At 47.1% G+C, this 10,246-nt stretch overlaps 4 protein-coding genes across 4 annotated transcripts; 2 read left to right on the forward strand and 2 right to left on the reverse strand.

The window, feature by feature from the left end:
- The first annotated feature begins 304 nt into the window (after window positions 1-304).
- Window positions 305-2,302, forward strand: BDV27DRAFT_84751 (uncharacterized protein). Its single transcript, XM_032077762.1, has 3 exons — window positions 305-416; window positions 494-886; window positions 964-2,302. Exons 1-3 carry the CDS (start codon window positions 414-416, stop codon window positions 1,936-1,938), a joined length of 1,371 nt encoding a protein of 456 aa, XP_031920613.1. The 5' UTR covers window positions 305-413; the 3' UTR covers window positions 1,939-2,302.
- Window positions 2,288-4,173, reverse strand: BDV27DRAFT_84763 (S-adenosylmethionine-dependent methyltransferase). Its single transcript, XM_032077763.1, has 3 exons — window positions 3,965-4,173; window positions 3,641-3,802; window positions 2,288-3,385 (listed from the first exon to the last, which is right to left on the reverse strand). The coding sequence occupies exons 1-3, from the start codon at window positions 4,023-4,025 to the stop codon at window positions 2,637-2,639; spliced, it is 972 nt and encodes a 323-aa protein (XP_031920614.1). The 5' UTR covers window positions 4,026-4,173; the 3' UTR covers window positions 2,288-2,636.
- A 1,277-nt stretch (window positions 4,174-5,450) lies between these two features.
- faa4 (long-chain fatty acid-CoA ligase FAA1) lies at window positions 5,451-8,137 on the forward strand. The gene is made up of 6 exons (XM_032077764.1): window positions 5,451-5,515; window positions 5,652-6,163; window positions 6,226-6,251; window positions 6,306-6,701; window positions 6,754-7,898; window positions 7,952-8,137. Exons 2-6 carry the CDS (start codon window positions 5,724-5,726, stop codon window positions 8,039-8,041), a joined length of 2,097 nt encoding a protein of 698 aa, XP_031920615.1. The 5' UTR covers window positions 5,451-5,515; window positions 5,652-5,723; the 3' UTR covers window positions 8,042-8,137.
- Window positions 8,138-8,843: 706 nt separating this feature from the next.
- BDV27DRAFT_170446 (uncharacterized protein) lies at window positions 8,844-9,936 on the reverse strand (the record flags this gene model as incomplete). The annotated part of the gene is made up of 4 exons (XM_032075303.1): window positions 8,844-9,200; window positions 9,266-9,389; window positions 9,443-9,716; window positions 9,861-9,936. 4 exons carry the CDS (start codon window positions 9,934-9,936, stop codon window positions 8,844-8,846), a joined length of 831 nt encoding a protein of 276 aa, XP_031920616.1.
- Between the last annotated feature and the right edge of the window lie 310 nt (window positions 9,937-10,246).

Consider the following 10,246-nt stretch of genomic DNA (forward strand, 5'->3'; position numbering starts at 1 on the left):
CGCTAGCGGTTTGTTTTTCTTCTTCCTGTTCTTGGGGAAGTACTTTCTTTTACTTTGTTCGACCTTCTATTGCTGCAAGTGTAAGTCTTGATTCTTATTCGAGTACTTCGGGGTTTCCTTGTCAAATCCCTACCTATCGCCCATACTCCTCTGACACTAGCATTGACTTTCTTCTCTGCCCTCTTATCTATCATTCTTAGCCCTCTTATATTCAACCCTTCCGCACCCTACATTCTGTCACTGCTGAACCGTTTTTTTTTTCTTCCTTTCTGGCTTTGACTCCTGTTCCTTTCTCCCCTGCTTAAAATATTTTGTTTCATCTTATTTTACTTTTTTATTTATAATCCTTTCTTGCATCTTTTACTGTTTATTCACCTTTGACTTCCGTCCGCTTCACCACCAACTCTACTTACATGGTGCATAAAACCCCCCGGACAAAAGAAAAAGTAAAAAAAAAAAAAGTCATTTCGCTAACCCTGGTTTGCTTCTTCAGTTGTCCATCATGACAGTTGCTGCACCGCCTGTGGCACCCGTTCACGAAAATGGTATTAACGGCAGTGCCCCCGGGCACCACCATGTCAACATGAGCCTGCCACGTTTCCACCCAATCGCAATGAACCCGAGCCAACCAGTGCATCCCGAGCAAATGATGCCGAATCATTCTCATTTCCGTCCTTTTCCTCCACCTCATCCTATGCAAGAAGCGGGCCCACCGGGCCCGGCTCCTCATCCTCCTTCTCATATAGATCAGATTGATGCTCGCTTGAGGCAATTGGAACATGAAGAAGCAGCTCGTATGGCCGCTCGTAGCCACCTTCTTGCTATTCGAAAGCGGGAAGACGAAGAATTTCGTAGGATGACTGAGAGTGCCGAAGCCGAAGAAGAGGTATGCTATAATACATTATGATTAACTCGATCACCCGCTAGATATAAGTCTGACATGGGGAATTGCCCGCACAATAGGAACTTCGTAGGCAACGGAAACGACTGAAGCGAGAATCTATGGGATTGGGGTATAATGCAAGCATGGACTCTCCGCCACTGCGGCCGACGCCGCCACGTCGTTTGTCAGAGACCAATGCAGCTACCACCCTTGCGTTCTTCAAGCAGCAAAGTCCTCCAGAGCCTCGTCCCATCCCTCCACCACCTGTACAAGCACCGCCGTCTCATCCTCCCCCTCAGCATATGCCTCATGACCCCACTGCCGGCACAATTCGACGAAAGCAAAAATATACCATTAAAAATGTTGAGGCTTGGGGTGAACGTCACGGACGACCTGCAGCACACGACCCGTCTGGACGCGCGTTGTGGAAGCGACCATCGGATGGTAGTTTAGTGTATCTGACCTGCCCAGTTTCCGGCTGTGGAAAGGCCGACTTTGTGACGCTCCACGGTTTCATGTGCCACTTGACAAAGAAGCATAAAGATCGCAGTCTGGGTAGCCAATCAAGGGCGTTGGAAGTTTGCGGGATCGTCTATGACCCTAATGCACCCCTTCCGCCGGTATCGACTGTACCGCGTGCGTCGACCGAAGAAAGTCGCGGGGACTCGGCGCCAACAGACCCTGAAGGTTACCCACAAGAGATGGACTACTCTTCTGCATCGGATGATGAGGAGAGCCGAAAGAACCCTGTGAAGACAGAGGCGGCAGATCGGACTTTACCCGTACCGACGGTCCCCTTCCCGCACCCCGAGGAGCCATCGAAAGCACGAAAGCTCAATAATTCTACGAAACAGTCGATATCCTCCATAATTGATCGTGATCCAGAAGATGAACCCCGGGAGCGTTTAGTTTCTATCCCCCCTCGCCCAATCGAGGCCCTATCGCGAGCCTCACCGGAGCAAAAGCCCTCTATCCCAAATGAAACTGAGGTGTCTCGGCCCGATGAACGAAATCAGGAACAAAATGAGTCGAAGGAGACTACCGAGTCAAAATAATACAATCGATCCTATTTATTTTTTTATAATACGGTCTGTTGCGCTATAAAAAAAAATACGCAGAACTTGCATTTGCATCCTACGAGCACGTTTTAGCTTTTGACTCCTTTGCAGCTGCGTGAATACCCTTCTATGCATTCTTGGGTGGCTTTGTCTACTTCATATTTCAATTCTCTTCGAGTAATGTAATGTCTTTTCCATCATTGCTGGTCATTCTGTTTTGGGGCGCTGGTCGACTTGCGTCTGTTCGTTTCCTGTGTCAATTTTGCTTTAACATAGTGGATACCTACGATATAAACTGATCTATATCTATGACCCGTGTGACTTTGTGGGGGTCACCAAGAAAAAAAAACCCTGTTGTGGTGCTCGCGTGCATCTGCTCTCCCGTGTCTCCATTGAGATCTTGCATGCCGTTTATGCATCTCTTTTATGTTACTTAATGGATATTGCGAAGCCCGCTAATGGCTTTTTGCATATTTGCAACAGACCCTTGATATTTGCCAAACAAATAAATCAATACATCATGTTTATGCCTTAAAACACACCTTTTGTCTGCTCAAGATGACCCATGACTGCAGGTGCCCTGAACTCTCGATGAGCTGCTTACGCACAGAACAAGATTTCGCTACAGGGCAGGCAGATAACCATCATCTACATGGAGGTCACCGGTCATCACAACTCTTTTTCCTTGCCAAATCTCACTGATCTCCATCCTTCAACACCAACACATGCACCAGATACCCCGACCCAGACGCCAACTTCTTCCCCAACGCCTCATCACTAACCCTCCAAACCCGAAACACCCTCATCGTCTCCTTCAACCAAGTCTCAAACACCTCAGGCGACCGCTGCTGCTGCGCAATCACACAAACCGTCGGCTTCTCTTTCCTCTCCCCCAACTCCCTCCCAGGAGCATAAACAGGCCTTAACCGACAAACATCCGCACAAGTCCGCACAAACGGCGCAATCAACGCCTCATTATAAATACAATCACAGGAAATCAGAACATCAAACCCTTTATCCTCATGCCCTGTGTTCCCGTCATTAGTAGCAATACAATCTTTCAATGCGGCAGGGTCATCCGTTTCCCAATCCAGGGTGGTGAACGTAATATTTGTGCTTTGGGGAGTTGATTTCTGTGATGTTTTGTTGTTGCTGCTGCTGCTGCCATGTTTGCTGGGTTTCCTGTTGCTACCTGCCTTGGACTTGGGGTGTTCTTGCTTTGGGGCATTGGCCTCGAAATTGGAGCGTAGGAGTCGATGCACGTATTCTTGGTCTGTGGCTACGTAGTGCGTGATTGTGGGGGAGAGGGTCAGGGCTATTAAACCTGAGATTCCGCAGCCTAGTTCAAGGACTGTGGATGTTGGCGTGAGGATTGTGCTGGTCCAGAAGGGGTTGGTTTGCGTTGTTATCCATTCTGCGAAGAGGGGGGTGATTTTCCAGAGGACTGGGTTTTTGTTCTATGGTTAGCTCATTGAAAGTCTAGTGTTGGTGGTGGTGGTGGTGGTTGTGGTTGATAGATTGATTGGGTAGATTGGTTGACTGATAGAGTATGTAGATAGGATAGGATATGAATGTTTGTATGGAGATAAGGTAAGATGTCCCAGGTTTGGAATGGATATAGTGGATTAAATGAATGAATCCATGTGAATGTGATAGCCAAGAAAAAAAAAAAAAGGGAAAAGAAAAAGAGATATTTTACCTGCACCAGTTGTACCACCCGCGCGCGACGACGACAACAGCGTCGGAGATTGGTTAATGGTATAGTCTTGTCCGTGGATGGTTACATCGACAGATGTCGCTCGTGAATCGACGAAGCCCAGATTGGCCGAGGGAATATCTTGTGCGAAGAGAAGAAAGCATTCTAACAAGGATGTTAAATTAACTAGTGCGCGCCGGCTATTTCGTGGATTTTTTTTTTCCTTAGGTTTTCATGCGGTTGATATGAGAGCATAGCAGTTCTACATGGGGGCTACAGATTGAATTGAACGTATGGGACTGTGGTGGGAATGTTGTGGAAACATACCCTCTTCAGCATCTTCGACTTCTTCGCCGATGGATGACAGGAAGGTGGTGAGTTCTTCCATTGGGTTAGGAGGTAGCTGTGTGTCGGTGCTCTGAGTAAGGTTAGGAGGATCTTGGGAGATTAGATCGGAGGCTCGAGCTTCTAGGGTTAGGATAGTCTAGTTAGTTTGGACCGGGGGGGGGGGGGAAGCTGCTTCCGCGTCTATCGGGAAGGTAAAATGTCTCGAATGGAAGCTACCTACAGTAGCCTCATTAGCAAAGTCTGGACTGTTTTTTCTTGTCTTGTGATGATACCCAGGATTTTCCCTGTAGCGCCATGTATCGCGCCGATCGGAATAGAAGCGACAGTTGAGAAGAGGGGAGGAAGCAATGTAAGTACCTAATTAGGGTTGAGTCGGGATAGCAGCCGATTGATCTACTGTACTTTTCCATGGACGAGATTTACGGAGTCGAGAGGCATGCTCCATTGTCGCAGTTTTTTGTTTGCTGTCGATGACAGCCGAGGAACTTTTGGAGCAGACGTTAACTGGTACCCCTGCTGATTGGTCGATACTGGACCCACTGACTGGATATAAACAGGAAAAGTGGTGCGTAATGAATGCACTTGGTGCAGGCCCTTATGAGCTCGTTAACTTTCATTATGCATGATTACTACTCTACGAAGGCGAATTCTGCAATGGGAGTTTTCTTCTAGTAATAGGTAGTGAAGTATTCACTTTTGAGTCAAGACGGAGATCTTCGAGTGTTGGGCGATTTTCCCAACAGAATACGGATTAAAGCTTCCCCCGAAGCTCCGGCAGTATACTTTGCAAAGGAGCATGGTCGGTTTATTTGACCATGTATCGGCTTCAAAAGATACAAAAGAGACGGCTTCGGTACGAGGATTGTTTATGCAACACGGCACAGGGTCTCGGACATTATCAGAAGCCTGGGGGGTTCTTTTGTCTGAACCGCGGTAAGGGGCGAAGAGGAGAGAGAAGAAGTTCCGAGCAACCTTGTCAGTTAAAGATTTAGCCGTAGTTTTAGTCGATTTTAATCACTATGGATACCCTTTTCCTTGAGGTCTGTGTGGCATCAGGGGGGGGTTGTGTCTCGTGTTACCGGCAGGTTCGCAATCATATGGGATGAACCAGAACCAAGATAAAGGAAGGGGGAATCTGGTAGAACAATGGAATAAAGGAATCGTAGATTTCCTTCCCCCTGCTACAATAACCAAGTTCCGCTAAAGTGCAGAAGAAATCGAAAGGCAGGAACGTAGTTCCGTTCACGTCATTGGAGTGCTCAGACCGCCTTGGAACAAATGCCCAGCCGCAAAAGTCTCGCCCTGACTTCATCCGTTCAAGCTTCATCTTGAGCTGAGCCCGTTCCTTCTCCTCTTCTCTCTTCCCTCTCGTATTCCTTCCCCCGCATTTCTTTATCTTCCTCTCTCATCTGATCTCCTCTCCGACTCAATACCACACACTACCTTCCCACTCTCTGCTCTCGACAATTCGGGAGTGAAGAGTCGCTGGTGTGTTCCCGTACAACTCGTATCCACGACTTAATATTCTCCGTAAGTTGTTGTTTTGAGTTCTGCCACCCTGGAGTTGATCCGTGGGTTCCTGTTATTCGCACGTTTTTTGTCCGCCCGACTCTTGAGCATTTCAGATCGTCTTCCTCGGTAACCGGCCGACTAATTCCTTTAAAAGCCAGTTACCTTTTCCTCCCAACCTTTCTCTTGTATTAATACCCCCCGTATTTCTTGTAATTCACCCGCCAAGATGTCACAACAAAACGCTCATCTTCAACCGCGCATTTCCAAGAAGGCCCCCTTTTCAGTGGAGGTTCCTGGTGTTGAGGCAAAGCCTGGCGAGACTGTTCCCCGTCGACTGCCGGCGGCAAAGGATGGACTCATCCTGAAACCTGCGGAGGATGTCGCAACCACCTACGATGTCTTCCGCCGCTCTGCGCGCGTGTTTGGTAACGCAAAGGCTGTCGCAAGTCGCCGCTTGATCAAGACTCACGAGGAGAACAAGAAGGTCAAGAAGGTCATCGACGGCGTCGAAAAGGAGGTCGACAAAAAGTGGACATACTTCGAGATGAGCGGTTATAGCTACAAGAGCTTCGTCGAGTACGAACAAGTGGCTCTCCAACTTGGTGCGGGTCTGAGGAAGCTTGGACTCGAGGCAGGAGACAAGATCCATCTTTACGGTGCAACAAGGTGAGTGTGCAGTTTGACTCGCAGAAAAGTATATTGGTGAACTGGCTGACGCAGATCCTTAGTGAAAACTGGCTGGCCATGTCACACGGTTCGTTACGGCTGTCTTGCGCGCGACGGTGTTCCGCATACTAATTCTGAGCAGGAGCTGCATCCCAGTCGTTGACTATCGTTACTGCCTATGACACCCTGGGAGAGGATGGATTGAAACACTCCCTCGTCCAAACATCCAGCGTTGCCATGTTCTGCGATCCCAATCTCGTTCCCTCCGTGGCCAACGTACTGAAGGACGTTAAGTCGATCAAGCATATCATCTGGAACTCGCACCTGGCACCCAAGCAGGCGGACCTGGAAAGGCTGAAGTCTGAGTACGAAGACATCAATGTCATCAGCTTCGAGGACCTCCGGACGTTGGGTGAACAGAATCCGGTGGAACCTGTCCCACCATCTTCTGAAGATCTCTGCTGCATTATGTACACTTCCGGATCTACCGGCCCGCCGAAGGGTGTTCCTCTCACCCACGGAAACGTCATCGCTGCAAGTAAGCTAATCCAACCGTTCGCACCCTGATATGTCAAACTAATGTCGAATAGCTGCCGGTATTAACACAATTGTCGGACCATACATTGGGCCTTCCGATGCTCTGTTGACTTATCTCCCCCAATCGCATATCCTTGAGTTTATGTTCGAGAACCTCTGTCTAATCTGGGGTGGTACCATGGGTTATGGAAACCCACGGACATTATCGGACGCTTCGATGCGTAACTGTAAGGGCGACATTCGTGAATTCAAGCCTACGATTCTTGTCGGTGTGCCCGCTGTGTGGGAATCAGTGAAGAAGGGTGTGCTTAACAACTTAAACAAGAATAACTTGATTGTGCGAGGCATGTTCTGGGGTGCTATGGCCGCTAAGAACTTTTTGATGACGACCGGGTTCCCTGGTCACGGTGTGGGCTCTTCATTACTGGATGCTATCGTCTTCAAGAAGTTGAAGGAGGCGACTGGTGGCCGGTTGCGCATCATGATGAACGGTGGTGGTCCAATCTCGAAGGATACCCAGAGGTTCCTGTCTATGGCCATTGCCCCAATGATCAGTGGATATGGTCTCACCGAAACCTCGGCTATGGGTGCTCTGAATGACCCTATGGCCTGGAACCCGGACGCCCTCGGTGAAATCCCTGCTTCTGTTGAAGTGAAACTCGTTGACTTCCCTGATGCCGGGTATTTCACGAAGAGTAACCCCCCACAAGGAGAAATCTTCATTCGTGGAGGTAGTGTGAGCAAAGGGTACTGGGACAATGAGGAGGAAACCAAGGCTGCCTATACCGAGGACGGGTGGTTCATGACCGGTGACATCGGCGAGTTTGATAAGAACGGCCATCTTAAGATCATTGACCGCAAGAAGAACCTCGTCAAGACGCAGAACGGTGAATATATCGCTCTCGAGAAGCTCGAATCTGTCTACCGCTCCTCTCCCCTTGTGGGCAACATTTGCGTCTATGCCGCTCAAGATCAGGACAAGCCTATTGCTATCATTGTCCCGGTTGAGGCCGCGTTGAAGAAGCTCGCCCACGAGAATGGTATTGAGGGTGACACTCTGGAGACTTTGGTTCACAATGAGAAGCTGAAGGGGATTGTTCTCAAGCAGCTCCAGACCGCGGGTCGTGCGGGTGGTCTCAAGGGCATTGAGATTATCAACGGTGTGGTGTTGGCCGACGAAGAATGGACCCCCCACAATGTAAGTTATCGCTGCTTTCCATTGATTGCAATAGTATCACTAACTTGCTCTAGGGATACATGACCGCCGCTCAGAAGCTCCAGCGCAAGAAGATCGTCGGTCACTTCCAAGACGACATCGACCGTGCGTACGGCAAAAAATAAATGACGGAGTCACTGATGTTACGCTGCAGCCGAGTAAATCATAATCATATATATCTCTTAGTTTATTCCGATGTCTGGTTTATTTTGCTATGTACTGCATTGCCAGTTCGGGTTGTGATTGTTTCCTTTTCCTCTATCTAAGCTGTGTATTTCCTTAGTTTTTCTTTTCTTTTCTTTTCTATTCTTCCTTGTTCAAATATCCCATAGGACGGCGATTGAAAATGTGTTAACGTTTATCTTCGCATTAGTAAAGAGCATAATGAATTGCAGATGATTAAATGCATGCTTATCCTAGCCAACTAATTTGATGTCCACGCATATTCACTTTTAACCCGCAGGAATTGATAGCAGTATGACGTATCATCCATTTATATATGACAAGCCCTTCTAATAGCCGTAATGTAGTTAGTGCACATGTAGGGTAAGGTACTACACACTAATATCCCCCTAACCATAAGTGAAGCCAGAAATACCATTAACCATATATGCTATTAAATTGCATATGTAGCCCTAATTCAGGAAGCAATGTACGGTGAAGCTAAGTCACGAGGACCCCATTCACCACATACCTAGGCATGTTAAATGCAGAGAAATGGACTTCATCTGAAACTTGTAATTTATAAAGCTCCTTGTTATTTAGTCAAGCAACCATAAGGGCAAGCAAGAAATTACTCTTCCGTCATTTCGGAGCTCGATTTGAGGACCTCCAATTCTGGGCGACGTGGGAGATTAAAGTGATTGGCACATACTCAATACAAAATGATACAACGAACTCACTAATTCAACCCACTGGGCCTTTCTTCTACATATTAACCTGTACAGCACCGACCTTTGCCTTTCCACTAATAATGTATCGAAGCAACCTTGATAATGCACGTATGGCCTCAAGCCAGTCTTCTTTGAAACACAGATTGTAGCCCCGTGTGAAATTGAGACTTTTAGTCTCATTTTCTGAGTATCCTTCGGCATGGACTCTCGTGATAAGGCCTTTTGGAAAGTATCCACGTGCAATATGAAGATATGGCCCATGGAAACCAATTATGAAAACTTCCTGATCCTCGAAGCCGGTCTGCAGAATACTAAGATTTCTGGTAAGTTGGCCCAGCATCGCACTATAAGTCTCGATCAGGAATTCATCCCATGTCTGATTTTCGAGTCCCTAAAAGATATTAATAACGCTGGCTATCTTAATAGGACGGAATATAGATATGGTATGTAACATACCCCAGTAAAAGAAATAATGGGTAGGTATTGAGTTCGTGGTCCAACAATAGCTGCGCCCTCCACTCTAGTTCTATATCGGTTACCACCGATGGTATATTTCAACCCACGTGGAGAGGACATGAATCTAGAAAGATTAGTATTACTAGCAATATAGACAGACAGAGGCATGGAACTTACTGAACCCTGGGCCCTTGCTCTTTGATACCCTCAAGATTAAAATAGATATTCTCCATCAATACTCTTGTCATTGAGCACTGTGCACGGATAAGCGGTCTGGAATACTCTCTCGTAGCTATTTCCCAGCTTTTCTTAGGTATGGTGATTGTCTCGCTGGCTGTGAGAATATTCGAGATCAAGGTATCACTGGACGTATTATTTTTCACCGGCCCACAGACTTCGAGTTCAACATGGAAGTTGTATAGCTCATAGAAGAAAGATTTGAATCTGCAGTCTAATTCGGGCCAGTTAAATGTGCAATCTTTTATCTGCGACATCTGAATCTTTGAAGACCCAAGGGATGAGTCTGGCCACGTCCTTATCTTGGATAATACCTTGTCAACAGACATGTGTTATCAGAGGAAAGGGATATATTTACCTTCAGTTTCACAGTCTACGACTCTGGGTATCAAGCTATCAATGTCGGTAATTTTGGAGTGGATAGTTACTGACATGTTGATGAAGAACAAGGGATAGTAGTTGGCAGTGTGACGGCGGGTATGTATGGAGTCCTCTCATTGCTGTTATTACGCTATTAGGGAGAAGTCAGCCAGCCAATGAAAATACTTGGATGCTAACTACCGAATTGGATGGGCACTAGATTATTACAAGCTGACTCTTATCGCAGATTATTCCATTGTATTCATAGATTTAGAATCGGCCGAATAACAGACTATGTACAAAGAGTATAGACTGAGTTCAAGTATGCTTACCATGCCCGAGATACTAGTTATCATGTGTATCTATTGACTTAATCCCGAGTGC

This window comes from Aspergillus caelatus, assembly GCF_009193585.1.
Source record: "Aspergillus caelatus strain CBS 763.97 unplaced genomic scaffold BDV27scaffold_440, whole genome shotgun sequence".
NCBI classification, from domain to species: Eukaryota; Fungi; Ascomycota; class Eurotiomycetes; order Eurotiales; family Aspergillaceae; genus Aspergillus; species Aspergillus caelatus.